At 42.5% G+C, this 20029-nt stretch overlaps 1 protein-coding gene across 3 annotated transcripts in view; it reads right to left on the bottom strand.

Annotated features, from left to right (window-relative positions):
- The window catches only part of SNAPC3 (small nuclear RNA activating complex polypeptide 3), a 45289-nt gene extending 34832 nt beyond the window's left edge, over positions 1 to 10457 (bottom strand). For all 3 annotated transcript variants that reach the window (XM_030294134.1, XM_030294136.1, XM_030294135.1), the window contains exons 1-2: positions 10125 to 10457; positions 9316 to 9393 (exon numbers count right to left, since the gene is read on the bottom strand). In XM_030294134.1, coding sequence (XP_030149994.1) covers positions 9316 to 9393; positions 10125 to 10441 — 395 coding nt within the window. In that variant the 5' untranslated portion in view covers positions 10442 to 10457. The remainder of the gene's footprint in view (positions 1 to 9315; positions 9394 to 10124) is intronic.
- Positions 10458 to 20029: the final 9572 nt, after the last annotated feature.

Here is a 20029-nt window from a genome sequence, read left to right as displayed (position 1 = left end):
CCTTTATCTCTGAAATCTAATAGTTTTATTAGGATATGCCTCAGAATTGATAATTCTGGGTTAATTTTCCCAGATACCCAGTGAACCCTTTTAATTTGTAGATTCAGATTTTTTTCCAATTCTGGAAATTCCTTTTAGGTTATATTAAGTATTAATCTTATTCAATTGTTTTATTTTTTCTCTTGAGGGACTCATATAATATGAATGTATTTTGTCTTTCTTGTCTGTTTTCCATTCCCACTACTTCTCTCACTCATTTCTTTCTTTACATCACTTCATTCTAACTGTATTCATGTCTTTCTTTGTCGCCTCTTAGTAAATTTTCATTAGCATCTATTCTGTTTTAGTTATTTCATAATTCATTTAAGGTAATTTTGTCTTTCTCTTCTGTTTTCCAAATTCCATCAATTTTTTTTCCCCATTCCTCTTTTTCTCATCATTCCTGTTCTTAGTTTTGAAATTTCAGGGCCATCTGAGAGGCTCAGTTGGTTGAATGTCCAACCCTTGATTTCAGCTCAGGTCATGATCCCAGGGTTGTGGGATAGAGTGCCGCATCAGGCTCTGTGCTGAGCATGGAGACTGCTTAAGATTCTCTCTCTCTCTCTCTCTCTCTCTCTCCCTCCCCACCCCCCACCCCCTCCCTGCTTGTGTGCATGTTCCCTCTCTAAAATTAAACAAAATAAAATAAAATAAAATTTCAGATTCAAGGTGTTTTTACACCCTCAAATGCTTGTTTTAGCATATTCAATTTTGTCTGGAATGTAGACTCATAGTTTCTTAGTTATTTTCTGGGAGAAGGGGAGAGACTCATAGTTTCTTAGTTATTTTCTGGGAGAAGGGGAGAGACTCATAGTTTCTTAGTTATTTTCTGGGAGAAGGGGAGAGATTTCCTCAGTTGATTTGTAAAAACAGATGTTTCCTGATTTTCTGCAATAAAGTCCCTATGGATTTTATTTCTTCTTATTCATTCTGTGTTAGTTGTGGGGAAGGGGTTTATAAGATTCCTAGTTTAATGGTACTCTTTTCTGTCATTCTAACAAAGTCCAGGTAAATTAAGAGTGTTTTTTTGTTTGTTTCTATTTTGGCGACAGGCTTAAGAGTCCTTCAATTCTGTGGTTCTCTTTTTCTTGCAGGACGCTAAAGTTTCCCCTTTCAATCCTTTACGGTGCACTGAGCAGTGCTTTGTTGCCTAGCAAAGCGACAGGGATGGGCAGACTAAATGAAACTGCTATTTTCTTAAACGTAGTATTGTTGAAACTTTTGGGGTGACAGATTAAGTTTCACTAGTACCCATGTAGCAATTACCTGTACTATTTCTAGGAATTAAAATCTTTAAGAAGTTAAAAATTTGAAAAATGCTGATGACAAGTTATTTAGCTTAGTATAAACACGGTAGCATGTATCAAAGGAGAATCAATCTCTTCCAAGGGACTTTTGCTCTCCTTACAGGCATAAAATGAACCGAGTAACTCCCTTATTAGGGCAAAGAAGGTGCTAGAATTTGATTCATTTTATGCCATAATAAAATGTATTTATTTTATGCCATGTAATCAGGTTTTGTTTTTATTTTTGTTTTGAAGTTACTGGTGGAGAGAAGAAAGGACAGTTTAGAGAAAAAGAAAGCATAAAGATACAGATTTTAACTTTTGGCACAAGTCTAATTTACTTGCAGTACTGTTAAGGTTAATATTACTTATATTTTATTTATTTTTTAAAGTTTGTTTTTGAGAGAGAGAGAGAGCAAGCGAAGGAGGGGCAGAGAGAGAGACAGAGAGAGAGAGAGAGAGAGAGAGAGAGAATCCCAAGCAGGCTCTTCACTGTCAGCACAGAGCCCAACATGGGGCTTGAACTGACAAACCGTGAGACCATGACCTGAGCCGAAACCAACAGTCGGGTGCCCAACTGACTGGGCCACCCAGGCGCCCCAATATTATATTTTAAGTACAAAAGTTTCGGGGCGCTTGCGTGGCTCAGTTGTTAAGCATGTGACTTCGGCTTAGGACCTGATGTCACAGTTCATGAGTTCAAGTCCCATATCGGGTGAGCTCAAGCCCCACCTTAGGTGAGCATAAGCTCTGCTTCTCTCTCTCTCTCCCTCTCTCGCTGTGTCTCTGCCCCTCCTGGGATTCTCTCTCTCTCTCTCTCTGCCCCTCATTCACTTGCCCACGTGCTCGTTCTCTCTCAAAAAATAAATAAATAAAATATTTAATAAATAAGTAAACAAAAGTTTCATTCAAAGTACACATAAACAGGGGCGCCTGGGTGGCTCAGTCGGCTAATCGTCCAACTTCAGCTCAGGTCACGATCTCGCAGTTCGTGCGTTCGAGCCCCATGCCAGCTGTGCTGACAGCTCAGAGCCTGGAGCCTGTTTCAGATTCTGTGTCTCCCTCTCTCTCTGACCCACCCCATTCATGCTCTATCTCTCTCTGTCTCAAAAATAAATAAGCGTTAAAAAAAATAAAAAGTACACATAAATAATCCCAGCAGAGTAATGCTGTACTGACTCCTTTTACATTAGATTATACATAAAATTCTCCTACATTTCCTATGGAAGGGACTAGAAGACAACCGATGAGATTCATTTGATTTAGTAATACAAAACAGCTAGGTGAAGCAACGTGTAAAATAATCTGAAAATTACTATTCAACATGGCTTAATAAAATCATTACAAGCCAACTGGTACAATAAACAGTATGGAGGTTCCTCAAAAAATTAAAAACAGAACTACCCTACGAGGCATTTATCCACGGGATACAGGGGTGCTGTTTTAAAGGGACACATGTACCCCCATGTTTATAGCAGCACTATCAACAATAGCCAAAGTATGGAAAGAGCCCAAATGTCTATCGATGGATGAATGGATAAAGAAGATGTGGTATATATATACAATGGAGTATTACTCGGCAATCAAAAAGAATGAAATCTTGCCATTTGCAACTATGTGGATGGAACTGGAGGTATTATGCTAAGTGAAATTAGTCAGAGAAAGACAAAAATCATATGGCTTCACCCATATGCGGACTTTAAGAGACAAAACAGATGAACATAAGGGAAGGGAAACAAAAATAATATAAAAACAGGGAGGGAGACAAAACAGAAGAGACTCATAAATATAGAGAACAAACAGAGGGTTACCGGAGGGGTTGTGGGAGGGGGGATGGGCTAAACAGGTAAGGGGCACTAAGGAATCTACTCCTGAAATCATTGTTGCACTGTATGCTAATTTGGATGTAAATTTTAAAAAATTTAAAATAAAAATTTTTTAAAAGTTAAAAAAAAAAAGCCAACTGGTATGTTATTAAATACAGCATGGGGCACCTGGGTGGCTCAGTCGGTTAAGTGTCTGACTTTGGCTCAGGTCATGATATCATGTCTTGTGGGTTCGAGCCCTGCGTCAGGCTCTGTGCTGACAGCTCAGAAGCTGGAGCCTGCATCGAGTTCTGTGTCTTCCTCTCTCTCTGCTCCTCCCCATTCATGCTCTATGTCCCAAAAATAAATCAATGTTAAAAAAAATTTTTTAATATAGTAAAGAAGTTTGCTTTGCAGCAATCTCTTTTCAGCCATTTGCCTAAAACTACTTTCACAGCTTTATGAACGTTTCATTCATTCTACTCACTCTACAAATATCTACTGACTCCCTATTATGTGCCAAAGTTCTGGGAACTGGGGATACGGCAGTGTGTGCAACAGACACAGTTTATGGAAATTTTAAGTAAGTCTAGCTAGGAAGACAGAAAATTAAACAAGTGTATCATAAGTTTGATGAGTATTTCAATAGGGAAGAAGCGACACCTGGGTGGCTTTGTCAGTCGGGCGTCCAACTTCGGCTCAGGTCGTGATCTCATGTTTGTGAATTGGAGCTCTGCATCAGGCTCTGTGTTGTCAGCGAAAATGCCACTCCAGATCTTCTGTCTCCCTGTCTCTCTGCCCCCTCACCTCACACTGTCTCTCAAAAATAAATACTTTTTAAAAAATACAGAAGTACAGGGGGCTACATGAGCATCAAAGGGGACCTAAATGGGAGTCCATAGTCCTTTGGTTAAGACTTGAAGGATGAGTAGAAGTCAGCAAGACCAGAACGATAAGAAGGGAATGTTCTAGGCAAAGGCCTGGAGTGAGAGCACATTCCAGGAACTGAACCACAAACTGGAGTGTAGCTGAAGCATTGCAGAGATACAGCTGAAAACATTAGCAAGATAGACGCCCTGTGAGCCAATGAATAATTCAAGACTTTTGCCTAAGAGAAACTGAAAGGTTTTAAGAGAGGCACAACCAGATGTGCACCTCAGAAAACTCCAACGCATCAACCAACAATAGAGAGCACCAACGGAAGCAAAACAACACGATAGGCTTAAGGGCAATACATAGATGAAAGAGTCTGGACTCTAGAAGACCCTTCAAAAACTTTAGGAATGTTATAGGAAGAGCTCCGGATATTAGAAGTACATCTATTTCCCAAGGAAGAGAGAGAAGTTGTAGTCATGTGGAAAGGCATCTTAGGGCCAAAATAAATGGAGTTTTAGATGGGAGAGGGGCCAAGTGCGTCCTGAGCCATTTGAAAGAGACAGTGGTTGAAAGGCAGATTTGGACTATAGGTGGAAGGCTTCATATGTCTAAGGAATCTGAAATATGTCGCAGAGAAGAGGGACAGCCATTGAAAAGTCCATAGCAGATGAGCATGCTCGGGTGGTAGCATGATGAATAAATCAAAAGGAAAAAAACTGGGCCCAGGAGAGGTGGGAGGCTTTCATAGTGCTCCAGGCATCGCTAATGTAAACACTAGCCATGGCGATTAGGCAAACAGATTTGGCTGATATTATAAAAGAAACCAGGGTGGAGTTGAAACGCCTGACTAAATGGTCGAGGGGGACAACAGGAAGGGTAGGATCAAGGTTACAGAAAGACGATGTGGCGTGAAGGAAGCGGGCTACAAACTGGAAAATTATAAATGTCACTATTACACACACATTTCCTCTAGTGTTATCACAGCGCAGTATAAACTGTGACTGACAGACCAGCACTGATCTGACAGCTATCTGTAATCCAATCAGTACAGACAACGAGAATAAGCATTTTTTTTCGAGAGTAAGCATTTATTTTTTTTTATTTTTTTTTTTATTTTTTTTTTCAATGTTTATTTATTTTTTTGGGACAGAGAGAGACAGAGCATGAACGGGAGAGGGGCAGAGAGAGAGGGAGACACAGAATCGGAAACAGGCTCCAGGCTCTGAGCCATCAGCCCAGAGCCCGACGCGGGGCTCGAACTCACGGACCGCGAGATCGTGACCTGGCTGAAGTCGGACGCTTAACCGACTGCGCCACCCAGGCGCCCCTCGAGAGTAAGCATTTAGCAACACTGGAAGTAATAAATGAATTTAATAAAGTTGCAGGATACAAAATTATTATATAGTAATCAGCTGCATTTCTATACAGTAATAATAAAGTAGCAGAAAGAGAAACTTTTTAAATAATTCCATTTACAATTGCATCAAAAAGAATAAAATTGTAAGGAATAGACTTAACCAAGGAGGTGAAAGACCTGTACTCTGAAAACTACAAAACACTGATGAAAGAAACTGAAGATAACACACAGAAATGGAAAGATACTGCATGCTCATGGACTGGAAGAATTAATATAGGTAAAATATCCCTACTACTCAAAACAACCTACAGATTCAATGCAATCTCTATCAAGATAACAGCATTTTTCATAGAACTAGAACAAATAACATAAAAATTTGTATGGAACCAAAAAAACCCAAACAGCACAGCAATCTTGAGAAAGAACAATTCTGGAGGTATCACAATCCCAGATTTCAAGATATACTACAAAGCTGTAGTAATCAATGAGTATGATACCGGTACAAAAACAGACACATAGACCAATGGAACAGAATAGAGAGCCCAGAAATAAACCCACACTTATAGGGTCAATTAATCTATGAAGAAGGAAGCAAGAATATATAATGTGGAAAAACAGTCTTCTTCAACAAACGGTGTTGGGAAAAACTGGACAGCTACATGCAAAGGAATGAAACCAAATCGCTCTCTTACACCACATACAAAAATAAGCTCCAAATGGATTAAAGACCTTAATGTGAGACATGAAACCATGAAACTCCTAAAAGAAAACACACATTAATCTCTAAATATTTTTCTAGATGTCTCCTCAGGCAAGGGAAACAAAAGCCAAAATAAACTACTGGGACTATACCAAGGCAAAAAGTTTTCACATAGCAACAAAAACCATCAAAAAACGAAAAGGTAAACTACTGAATGGGAGAAGATATAAATGATATATCCAATAAAGCATTAATATCCAAAATAAAGAACTTACACGACTCAACAGCAAAAAAGCCAAATAACCCAATTAAAAATGGCAGAGGGCCTGAACAGATGTTTTCCAAAAGAAGACATACAAATGGCCAACAATGCTCAACATCGCTCATCAGGGAAATACAAATCAAAACCACCATGAGCGTGCCTGGGTGGCTCAGTCAGTTAAGGGTCCAACTTTGGCTCAGGCTTGAGCCCTGCATCGGGTTCTGTGCTGACAGCTTAGGAGCCTGGAGCCTGTGTCTCGTCTCGCTCTGCCCCTCCCCTGCTCACACTATGTCTCTCTTTCTCTCTCTCAAAAAGTAAACAAACATTGGGATGCCTGGGTGGCTCAGTCAGTTAAGAGTCCAATTTCAGCTCAGGTCATGATCTCACAGTTTGTGGGTTCGAGCCCCACATTGGCCTCTGTGCTGACAGCTCAGAACCTGAAGTCTGCTTCAGATTCTGTGTCTCCTTCTCTCTCTGCCCCTCCCCTGCTCACGTTCTCTTTTTCTCTCTCTCTCAAAAAAATAAACATTAAAAAAATTTTTTAAATAAATAAACATTAAAAAAAAAATCCCAAACCACCATGATATACCATCTCACACCAGTCAGAATGGCTAGAATCAAAAAGACAAGAAATAACAAGTGTCGGCAAGGATGTAGAGAAAAAGGAACCTTTGTACACTGTTCGTGGCAATTAACTGGTGCAGCCATTGTGGAAAACAGTATGAAGGTTCTAGAAGGGGAGGGGAGGGGAGGGGAGGGGAGAGGAGGGGAGGGGAGGCAAGGGAAGAGAAGAGAAGAGAAGAGAAGAGAAGAGAAGAGAAGAGAAGAGAAGAAAAGAGAAAAGAAAAGAAAAATACTATATGATCCAGTAACTCCACTATTGGGTATTCACCTAAAGAAAACAAAAACACTAATTTGAAAAGATATATGCGTCCCTAGATTTACTACAGAATTATTTACAAGTCAAGATATGGAGACAATCCAAGTGCCCGTGGATAGATGAATGGATAAAGATGTGATATACTTACACAACGGAATATGACTCAGCCATAGAAAAGAATGAGATCTTGCCACTTGCAACAACATTGACAGACCTAGAGTATTACGCTAAATGAAATAATTCAGACAGAGAAAGACAAATACTATACAACTTCACTTATATGTGGAATTTAATAAACAAAACAAGCAAACAAAAAGCAGAAAACAGCCCCATAAATACAGAGAACAGATGGTTGCCAGGAAAGGTTGGCGGGGGGGTACAAACTGGTGAAGGGGAGTAACAGGTACAAATTTTCAGTTGTGGAATAAGTAATCATGGGGATAAAGGGACAGCAGAGAGAATACAGTCAATAATATTGTAATAAATAGCTTTGTGTGATGACAGACGGTAGCCACACTTCTAAGCATAGAACATATATAGCTGTCAAACCACTAAGTTTTATACCTGAAACCAATGAAGCATTGTGTATCAATTATACTTCAATGAAAACAAATTCAAGGCAATGACATATTTAAAAAAAATGAAAAAAAACAAAACAAAAAGCATAATGACCTGGAAGTTTTCTGGGAAAAGTTGTCTTTGACAGCCTTTTTTAAAAATCTTCAAAAAATAATAGTAATAATAAACTTTGGTCTAAGAAAAAAACAACCACAAACTTTTATTGTGTTTGTGGTTGTTGTCCACCCCCCCCTCCCCCCGTAGGCTTCACACACAGCAAGAAGCCCAACGCAGGGATTGAACTCAAGACCCTGAGATCAAGACCTGAGCTGAGATCAAAAGCCAGACAAGAATGTTTGTCTTGTCATTCCACTTTCCTAGTAATTCATTGGTATCCTATTTTACAAAAGTATGAATTTGTCAAAAATTAAACATTGAAAACAAAAGATAACTGGTTCTTTACAACAGCTTGAAAAACACTATCAGCATATTTCACTTACACTGAAATCTAAGTAGAGTAACTGCATTCTTTGTAAACACACATTTTATTTATTTATTTATTTATTTATTTATTTATTTATTTATTAATGTTTATTATTTTTGAGAGAGAGAGACAGAGCACAAGCAGGGGAGGGGCAGAGACAGAAGGAGACAGAATAGGAAGCAGGCTCCAGGCTCAACTATGTGGGGCTCAAACTCACAGACCACGAGATCATGACCTGAGCTCACTGACTGAGCCACCCAGGTGCCCCTACACACATTTAAAAATAAACATAAATCTGGGGTGCCTGATTGGCTCAAGTCGGTTGAGCATCCGACTTCGGCTCAGGTCATGATCCCATGGTTCGTGGGTTCCAGCCCCATGATGGGCTCTGCCCTGACAGTGAGGAGCCTACTTTGGATTCTCTGTCTCCTCTCTCTCTTCCCCTCCCCTTCCCTCTCTCCCACTCTCTCAAAAATAACCATTAAAAAAATTTTTAAGGGGCATCTGGGTAGCTCAGTCGGTTAAGCAGCTGACTTTGGCTCAGGTCATGATTCGTGAGTTCGAGCCCTGCGTCGGGGCTCTGTGCTACAGCTCAGAGTCCGGAACCTGCTTTGGATTCTGTGTCTCCCTCTCTCTGCCCCTCCCCTTCTCATGCTGTCTCTCTTTCTCTTCCAAAAATAAATAAACATTAAAAATTTTTTTTTTTAATTTTTTTAAATAAACACAACTCTGAATATGGATTGGACATTAGTTGTTATTTACTGCTAATTTTCTTAGGGTAATAATACCACTCATTACGTAGAAGAATGATACTTTTGGGAGATATACGCTGATATATTTAGGTATAAATTACTGTCTGATAACTTACTGAATAGTTCGGCAATAGATAAAGCCTTGCAGCAGGTATCTCAAACACACACAGCTAAAGCAAATACAGCCAAATGTTAACAATGGTTGAATTGGGGAGGGGGGGTGGTGATAACTATAGGTACTTTCAACCTCTGAATAACATAATGTTGAAAAAATAGTTAAATAAGTACCACATAATAAAAGTAAAGCCTTCCATACCCCAAAGTCACTAGGTCGGTGTCCTCTGGGATGACTTCTGGGTCCTCACCCTCCTCAAGGCACTTTAATTTATCAAGGCTAAAACAGAAACAAAAAGGAAAAGCAATCACCCATCTTGTCCACAGAGAGTCAGGTTTGTGTCCTAAAAATATCATTAAATAACTAAGTCAGATCAAATCCGGCAGGCGGCTCAGAGGAAGTCAGAATTCAAGACAATGATTTCTGTGCCGATATTCTATAAAGAAAGGATACGTGGCCGATAGACATATGGCGGCTAATGCTATTACATGGAGAAAGAGATCGTTTATATTTTCACCCCATTGAAGCCACTTTTGGGGGGGGGGGGATTTTCGTAATAGCATACCCGGAAGGTCCCCAAAAGGGACCACAGTGAATCAAGGTCTTAACGCTCCTCTGGTTAACGCTCCTCTCCTTCCAGCCTCATCATTGCTAAAGCTCCTCCATTGTCAAAGTGTCTTGTCAATGGCAGGTACACATGCCGTTACTCTGACCGCTTTCCTATATTAACAAGGACTTAAAAAAAATCACGGGGGGAGGGGAGGAGGAATTAATCTTTCATGCAGCTCTCCCGTCCCTTCACTCCAACTCGCAGAAATAGTGCATTCCGATCACGGGACATCTCCCAGGGTTCCAGGAAAGCTCTAGCAGGTTTAAAGCTTTCAAACGGCGGCCCCTCTACCCGGGGAGTAAATCACAGGCCCTCCCAAGGAGGGTCCCAGGGAAGCGCAGTAGCAAGGCTGCAATCAGGTTGGCCCCAAGCAACAAGAGCCCCTCGGCCGCGCACTCACCCGCACACGGTCCGCAGCTCTGCTGCCGCCTCCAAGCTGCAGCCCAGATCTCGGGCCACCGCAGCATCCTCCTGGCCCCACTCTGCGACCCCCTGGCTCCCTGGCAGCGCGGATGCTTGCGGCTCCTTCAGCGACAAGTCCCCTTCTCCGCGCAACCGGCCACGCCACAGCTCCCCGAAAGCGCCCACATAGAATGCACGCGTATTTAGCTCGGGAAGCTCGTACTCTGGAAAGTTGCAGCTCCCACTGCTGGAGACGGGGTCCTGCCTGCTACCCATCCCGTGGCACGTTGGGCCGACCCGGGTGCCTTCAGCCATGTTCACCCACTCCTTTCCCTGCAAAAGCCGGACGATCAAGACTTCGCGGAGCGTAATGGGACTTGTAGTTGCACGGGGCTCGGTCCGAGGGGCGGCGGGGCTGCGTGGGCTCAGCTTCAGACACTACATTTCCCAGCAGGCCCCGGGCCGGGCACGCCCCCGGGCGCGGCACCGCGAGCTTCCGCGCTCAGGGCTGAACGCATTGTTCTCAGCTCGCGGATTCACGAGCAGCTGTTGGTTGGGTTCTCAGTCCGGGGTCACCTGTGTTGTTGCATTCCCGTCCCCCACAGTTACGTGGCGTCGCTCTCTGCTAGGTAGGGCGGCCTCTGTACGCCCTTCGATCCCCGATCTTTCCAGTATTTGGACCCGGGATGCGAGACTTTTCCTTGACTCCGGGGTTCGTGCGCTGCGCTGTTGCCTCACTGTCCCAGAGCTTGAGAGACCTGGGGGGCGAGGGATGAGACCACTGACTCTACCGGACCTCCAGATCCTGGTCGTTAAAAATCTCCCCAACGGCCCCATGTTCTTGAGTATAAACGTATGCATCGCTCTACGCACGCACGATAGTGTTTATTGAGCGTCAACTATGTATCAGATACTGTATACATTATTAACTCTAATGTATATTTTTGAAAACCACAACCCTCTCAGGAAGGGATTATCGGCCCCATCGTAACTGTTGAGGAAGGAGTTAACTGTTAGGAAATAGAAGCAGGAATGGAACTGTCTAGCTTCAGATGGAACTTTTCTCCCTCGCTCAGAAGCCCCAAAGGACTCAGCAGGACATATAGAAGGAGCTCTGGATGGTTATTTATTGGTATATATCATATACCAGTATGATATACCATATATTCACACACCATATAATTAACCCATTTTGAACGTTCATCCAGTGGTTTTTAGGCTATTTACCAGAGTTGTGCAACCATCACCATAATCAATTTGAGGATAAACTAACCGCTCCGGAAAGAAACCCTGCACCTTTGAGCTATCACCCACAATCCTCTTAACTCCTCCAGCCCTACCCAGTCACCAATCTTTGTCTCTATAGATTTACAGATTCTGGGCATTTAGTATAAATGGCACGTTTATGTGGTCTTTGGTGATTAGCTTTTTTCACTCAGCATAATATTTTCTGGGCTTATCCATCCATATTGTAGCATGTATCTATTTCTTTTTATGGCTGAATAATATTGCATTGCGTGGTAAAGCACATTCTGTTTATCCCAACAAAAAGTTGTTTCTGGGCACCTGGGTGGCTCAGTTGGTTAAGCAACCGACTTTGGCTCAGGTCATGATCTCACTGCTCATGAGTTCAAGCTCCACATGGGGCTCTCTTCAGCACAGGGCCTGCTTAGGATCCTGCCTCCCTCTCTCTCTGTCCCTCCCTCCCTCTCTCAAAAATAAACATTAAATATATATAAAAAATATATATTTATATATAAAATATATATATATTTATATATTTATATATATAAATTTTTACATTTTGATTATGAACAATGCTGCTATGAACATTCATGTACAAGTTTTTTGTGATGTATATTTTCATTTATTTCATAGGTATTTTTTCTTTTCTCTCTCTCTCTCTCTATATATATATAGTCACTATGTGACTATCTAGCCATGTGAAGAATTGCCCATTTTCCATAGTGGGTGCCCCATTTTATATTCCCACCAATATTGTATGAGGATTCAGATTTTTCCACATCTTTGTCAACACTTGTTATTATCTAATTTTTTATTGTAGCCATCCTAATGGACGTGAAGTAGTATCTCGTGGTTTTGATTTGCATATCATACCTAGTGATATTGAGCATCTTTTCAGTACTTACTGACCAATTGTATATCTTCTTTGCAGGAATGTCTGTTTAAGTCTTTTGCCAATTTTTAGTTAGCTTATATGTCTTTTTTTTTTTAATTTTTTTTTCAACGTTTTTTATTTATTTTTGGGACAGAGAGAGACAGAGCATGAACGGGGGAGGGGCAGAGAGAGAGGGAGACACAGGATCGGAAACAGGCTCCAGGCTCCGAGCCATCAGCCCAGAGCCCGACGCGGGGCTCGAACTCACGGACCGCGAGATCGTGACCTGGCTGAAGTCGGACGCTTAACCGACTGTGCCACCCAGGCGCCCCGAGGTTATATGTCTTTTTACAGGAGATCTGGTATTTCTCTACATATTGTTGTAGGAAACATCTGTTGTTTTTGCTTAGTATACTGTTCATTTTTTTTTTTAAGTTACCATTTATTATTTCTGGGAGAGAAAGAGAGAAAGAGACAGAGCAGATCTGTGCAGCAGCAGGGGAGGGGCAGAGAGAGAGGGGGAGAGAGAGGAAGACATAGAATCCAAAGCAGGCCCCAGGCTCTGAACCATGAGCACAGAGCCCGATGCAGGGCTTGAACCGAACTCACAAACCATGAGATCATGACCTGAGCCAATTTGGACGCTTACCCGACTGAGCCACCAGGCACCCATTAGACTTGACCTTCCTACTCCTTTTGGTCCTCCTAGGGCTGCCTAACATAGAATCCTTCCAACTCTGCCACAGTGATTGGTTCAAGGATGAGTAGATTATTCAATTAGCACCAAGCAGAATCCTCCTCTGGGGTTTTATCTATAAACTGAGAAATTTTTCTTCCATTCTGAGTACCTAAGGATGTGACCCAGACAGCCTGCCTAAGAGAATAAAGAAAGCCAAGAGTTTAAATAAGCAAAGTCAGAAGGTGGAGAGAAGTCATGTGTCATTGTAACTAAAGCCATCTTCCCCTCCTAAACTTGCCATGATGTAAGCCAGTGGTTGTTTTAACTTAAACTAGTTTGAGTTGGATTCTTGAGCAATCCTTCCAGTGCCTGTAAGACTTCACCCAAACCTCTCAACAGGGGGAGCTCTCACTCCAGACAATGAGGTCACACTTCAGGCAGAATTCTAAAACACATCTGGGATTTAGTTAACAATGGCTTCAGGAGTGGAGGCCACAATGGTCCCTGAGCAGCAGTGGGTAGGGGCAGGACCAGAATAATCGTATCAGGGAAAGGTGGTTCTCATCACTTTAAGGTGTGGTGCTGGGAGCTGCAGTTTGAGAGGTGTGGATTGCAAGCATTCGTGGGGAAAGGATTTGTGATGAGCACCAGCAGCCGGCCATTGCAATATGGCACTCAGGTGAGTCTTTTTATCAGCAGCCTCCCCTTGGAATAAGGCTGAAGAGGTCCATAATATCCACTGCAGAATAAAAAGCATTTTGAACTGAAGGTGTTTGAGAATTCACATTTCCCCCTGAACTCCATTGTCTGCCTAAATGCAGAGCCGCCCCAAGGGATACAATTGTCATAAATCCCCTCCCTGCAGCCAAAGAAGATTGACTTAGAAGTGGGCACACACACTGAAACGGACATTGTCATAAAACTATCATATCTCCCATCTATTCTCCTCAAGGCCAGTTTATCTTTCCTAAAAGTCACTTATTTTCCGATAAGTGCCCTTACCCTCCCCCTATGAAGTCATTTGTTTTCCTAAATGCCCTTCTCCCCTTCTGCCTCTATTAAGATGGTATATAAGCCAAAATTAGAACCATCTCCTTGAGTCACATTTTTCTGTGAACTCTCCCATACATCATACATGTGAATAAAAATCTATTTTTTCTCTTTACAAAATTAAAAAAATATATATTTATTAATTCTTGAGAGACAGAGACAGAGTACAAGCAGAGGAGGGTCAGAGAGAAAGGGAGACCCAGAGTCTGAAACAGGCTACAGGCTCCAAGCTGTCAGCACAGAGCCTGACACGGGGCTCAAAGGGTCACGAGCCATGAGATCATGACCTGAACCAAAGTCAGACGCTTAACCAACTGAGCCACCCAGGCACCCCTATCTTTTCTCTTTAATCAGTCATTTAATGTCAGTTTAATTCACAGACTGCCAATGGCTGAATCCCAGAGAGTAGAGGCAAAGTTTTTCCTCCCCAACAAGGCCGTGGCAAAGGCAGCTTCCCATCCTTTGGTGAATTTGGCAGAAGACAGGAATATTGGTGGGCCTGGCCCTAGAACTAGACAATAGCAGAAAGGAGGCAGAAAGGCGGGTATATACCCACACCCAGGATAGGTATAGTCCCTGTAATTCTGGTGAGCTCTGTATGATTCCTGACAGAGAAAAAAAAAACAAAACAAAACTCTAAGGCTTCCCAGTTGTGGATATTGGAACCATTAGGTTGAGGTGGTGGCCTATGATTAAGAGTTGGGATTCTGGTGGGGTGCCTGGGTGGCTCAGTTGGTGAAGCATCCAACTTCTGCTCAGGTCATGATCTCACGGTTTGTGAGTTTGAGCCCCACATCGGGCTTTGTGCTGACAGCTCAGAGCCTGGAGCCTGCTTTGGATTCTGTGTCTCCCTCCCTCTCTCTCTCTCTGCCCCTCCCTGGCTTGCACTCTCTCTCTCTCTTTCTCTCTCTCTCAAAAATAAACATTAAAAAAATTTTTTTTAAAAAAGAGTTGGGATTCTGGGTAATGGCACAAACCAAGATTATGAAGAATCTGGCTCTTGGTTGAGTAGTAGGAATTAGGGAGACATGAGCTCTCAAAGTTTGCCTTGGAGCTTTTAGTTTCCTCGCCTGAGATGCTTATATGGGCTTATCAGGTGATGAAAACTGGCTTGCTTGTGGGCACTGTGGCAAACTGAGGAGGAGCAGTAAACCAGAGGTGTGAGACACAGGAGGATATGAGGTGTGGTGAGAGGCCAAGTGCACAGGAACCGGTTCCTTTAAACACACAGACACCTTGAGCTGCAATGGCCAACGTGCAGGAATGCAGGCCTCATCTACCGGAGCCTCCGAAAGTCCTAAAGAAGTCAGATATTCAGCTTTCAAAAAAGAAGCGACAAATTTAAGTTTGTTAAACAAAGAAGCCATTAGACCGAGACGGCTCTAATGCCATGGTGGCCAAAGTAAGCGAACCCAATGTAAGTCCACCAACGTATCCAAGTTATGAAATCAAAATGCTAAGGACGACCAATCACAAACAGCCAACCAGGCTTAAGCTCCAGTCAGTCAATTTCCTTGCTTTCCTGCTGCCTTCTCTCCATAATCACCTCTCTCCAAGCTCCTCCCAGGGGATGCTCCTAATCACTTCAATGTGGCACTGCCTGCCTGATTTGAGTCCACTTTTGGTCAGATAGACTTGTAAAAAAAAAATTTCTTCATACACCTCAGTTTACCTTTTAACAGCTCATATAACATTTTAAAATAATATTCAGGGGCGCCTGGGTGGAAATCAGTTAAGCGTCCGACTTCAGCTCAGGTCATGATCTCACAGTTCATGAGTTCGAGCCCCCCCCTCGGGCTCTGTGCTGACAGCTCAGAGCCTGGAGCCTGCTTCGGATTCCGTGTCTCCCCCTTTCTCTGCTCCTCCCCCCACCTCAAAAACAAATATAAAAAAAATTAAAAAATAATATTCAGATCAAATACAACACACAGAGGCATCTTGCCTGAGGCCCACAGTTTGTGATCTCTGATGTATTATATCTCTACAATCCACCCCATTCCCAATTAATGTGATTCCACATGTGAACTTCCAGTTTGCTTTCCACAATAATTCTACCCCAAGTTCTCCTTAACAGAATTCAACTATAGGCACTTGAGAGCCTCACCTGAGACAAAAATCATGTTTCCATCATTTCAGTGTTGACTGTCCAAGCTGTATTTCCATCTAGTTCACTCTGATGTCTACATTTTCCTATGTCATCTATTTTATTCTTCTTCTCTGGCCTTAGCTTCTTTTCCTCTGAGATGTACAACTGATCTAGATTTTTAAAAACAATTTTTAAATAGGAACATAGGGGCGCTTGGGTGGCTCAGTCAGTTAAGCATCCAACTCTTGATTTTGGCTCAGGTCATGATCTCATGGTCGGTGGGATCAAGCCCTGCGTTGGGCTCCATGCTGACAGTGTGGAGCCTGCTTGGAATTCTCTCTCTACCTCTCTCTCTGCCCCTCCCCTCTCAAAATAAATAAACTTTAAAATAATAATAATAACAGTAATTTTTAAGTAGGCAATGGCTCACGTGGCACAAAATTTAAAAGATACAAATACACAGGGAAAGTCTTTCTCCCTTCTCCCCAAGCCATGCAAGACCCCCTTCCTAGATTCCTGGAGGCATCCATACCTCTAGTTAGCAGTTTCCTGGGTATCTTTCCAAAAAATCATACACACACACATGTACATTTGCACAAGTGATAGTATACTATATAGTATATTCTATATAGTATATTCTATATAGTATATACTATATAGTATATTCTATACCTCACGTTCTATATTCTATACCTCATGTTGTTCACGTAAGGTTATATCTTGGACATCCTTTTATGATAATATATACAGGACACCCTAATTTGAAGTCCAGTGGAGATGCCCAGTAGAGAGAAAAATCTGAACCTAAATGAAAGTGAACCGTGCTAAGGACATAGATCTGCAGGGTTGTTTAGGAAGATGGTAGATAAAGTAATAATAAAAAACGAGATTGTCGAGAGACGGAAGAGAGCACAAAAGTGGTAGAAAGACAGCATGGAAGATGCAACACCCAGAGGAGACCCTCGTGGAGCAAAGCCCTAGGGTTTAAGCCAGCACAACACATAAGGATACATCTTACAAAGAGAAGAGTTTGCTAGGGCAGGGGCAAGAATTATGTGTGATGATAATAAAAACGCATGAAGTGGAGCGCCTGGGTGGCGCAGTCGGTTAAGTGTCCGACTTCAGCCAGGTCACAATCTCGCGGTCTGTGAGTTCGAGCCCCGCGTCAGGCTCTGGGCTGATGGCTCAGAGCCTGGAGCCTGTTTCCGATTCTGTGTCTCCCTCTCTCTCTGCCCCTCCCCTGTTCATGCTCTGTCTCTGTGACAAAAATAAATAAACGTTGAAAAAAATTAAAAAAAAATTAAAAAAATAAAAATGCATGAAGATTTGTATGCTTGAACAGCACGATTTCCAAGAATGATTGATTCAGCACACTAAATGCCATTGCACCCATTAAAGTCACCTTTCAGCTGTGAGCTTGGTCAGAATGGGCTTTTCCTACCCAGTGGCCTCTTCATTCCTCAGATCATTTTTGACTCTGTTGGTCCTGTTACAGCAAATACTCAGTGTCCAGGGAGAGACAAGCAACAAGCACTTGGGGAATCAGAAAAGACTGTTTATTTCGCACCAGTGCTGGCCCAACAGCGGCACCTCCAAAGGCTGAGCATCCAGTTCGGGTTTTACTGATCTTTTATACATATATGCTTCCGGGTTGGGCAGGACTAGTACCGTCAAGTTTCTGGTTCCTGACTGCTGGCTGGTGCAAGAGGCAAGAAAGACTGCAGAAGCCAAAAGCATATAAGGGGAGTATCGGGCCTGGGACATCTGGCTGGTCCTTTTTATTTGCGTTTACCAGCTTTCCTCCCCAGTCCCATCTTGTTGGCTAGCATCTCCAAATGTGGGACACCTGGCCTGTGGTGTTGCCTGCCATGTTGTTTGGGAAAAATCTGGACAATCAAAGGGAGACAAGGGAGCGAAGGCCCACTTACCTTCTTCTTTGCTCTTTCCTTTGCTTTCACCTTTGTGAAATACACACACACACACACACACACACACACACGGATTCTTTTGGTTGAGAGTTGGCTGCGTTTCAAAGCACTGATGAGTTCGAACTGAAAAATAGAAATTGTGTCTCTAAAAAAATACTTCTTTGCCATCTATTACCTCAATTGAACTTAACCCCTACTGATGAATTACCATAGCTACACTGTTTCTGATCTTATTCTAAGCCAACTGATTTTCCAGTTACATAGATTATTTGGAATTCTGTAAGAGAGACTTGACTCTTCTCCATTGAGTTAAGTATTTAATCTTTTATTTATATCATGGATTCATTTTTTATGCTTTGGGTTATCATCCCAAACTGCTGTCTTAACCGTGTGTTTATGACGCTTAGATATCTTGCAAACACTGAAGAGATCTCCCCTCCCAGAGATAGCCAATTCCAAGGAATAATAAAGGACTCTTCTTTAAGTCCTCCTTTCAAATGCAAACCAACCACTTCACAATTAGCAGGAGAGCAGACCTCAATTCTAAAATGTAAATGACAATCACAAAGTGCCTTTCGTGACCCTTCTTCCCTTCAGGTTCTCTGGGGCAGACATTCCCACCAGATTCCAAGGCCCTGCCTCCACAGCCCACCCTCTGGCATTTCTAGTGAGCAGGGGTAGAGGCAAAGGCCTAGGCCTCACCCAATGCCCTTTAGACATTGTGAGGCTTCAGGAAAAGAGGAACTAGCCAGCTCTTCTCCACAAGAAGGGTTGGGGATTCCTCCTTGAAAACACAAACAAGAGAAAATCTTTTTCCTTGGTACTGTTCCTGGATTCTCTGCTTCAACAGATTGTGTGTTCAGGTGGAGAGAGATTTTCCTGAAGCCAGGGGACCACCTGGGGCTTCCTCTCTGCCAAAGAAAGGAGGAGTAGTAGAAGGACAGAAATGGAATGGTGTGGCTGGGAAAGACAGCTGGAGTGCTCTTAGTCATAAAGGCAGTTGGTAGAATAATAACCATTTAGTGAGGAATAAGAGAACTATTCAGAGGCCTGACATTGAATGCAAGGAATGTTAACAGCCAGGTGGAAAACATGAATCTAGCATCCCCTCTCACTGTAAGCAATGATGCTTTTCAAGGTTGAATAACAGTTAATACGTATTTGCATAACGACCTTCTTTTTATTCTCTGAATTGCCCCCAATGAATTGCTTTAGAATACCTGTACTATTCCATGTTAGTGAGCAAAGGGAATAAGAATGGCCACTAGTGGAAAATATAGAACTGTAGAAAATGATCAGAAAATGTTCAGCCCCCTTTGGTTATAGGGACTATGGATGGTGAAGAACAGACTTGGAGAGGCTGCGATTTTTGATGGAGGGAACTTGGGACATTGTCTAATTTCCATGATCCTGGATCATCCTAAGATTCTGCAACCAAATATTCCTTTTTGTTTTTAAATGTTTATTTATTTTTGAGAGAGAGCGCACATGTGTGCATGGTGGGGAGGGGCAGAGAGAGAGGAAGACAGAGAATCTCAAGCAGGCTCTGTGCGCCCTCAGCACAGAACTCATGAACCATGAGACCACGACCTGGGCCAAAATCCAGAATCTGATGCTTAACCGACCGAGCCACCCAGGTGCCCCTCCAACCAAATATTGTTTTATCTGCTTAAGTTACCCTGTAAGGGTTAAATTGTAGTGTAGGCCTAACCTGTAGCCTTAAGAAATAACAGCTTTGTTTTAACACTGTAGATTAAGAGATAACAGCCTTGTCCTATCAATCAAGGGAACAAAAGTTTAAGGGAAATCAACTGGTTTATGTTGTAATGCCCGAAGTTCCGAAACCTCCCACAAAAGTCCACCAGAGTCGTAAGTCAAAGCCAAGTGGCAAGGGTCGTTTATTGCAGGTTCGAACCTGGTCCTCTGCGCACTCGTCGCCGGTGACGCAAGAGGCCACGATCAGGGTTGGTACAGCGTTTTTATAGACAGAGACAAATAGCACAGGGGAGGTTTCAAATTATGAGGGGCCTGATTAGTTGAT

Source organism: Lynx canadensis, chromosome D4 (genome assembly GCF_007474595.2).
Source record: "Lynx canadensis isolate LIC74 chromosome D4, mLynCan4.pri.v2, whole genome shotgun sequence".
NCBI classification, from domain to species: domain Eukaryota; kingdom Metazoa; phylum Chordata; class Mammalia; order Carnivora; family Felidae; genus Lynx; species Lynx canadensis.
This window is presented reverse-complemented; position numbering and strand designations above follow the sequence as displayed.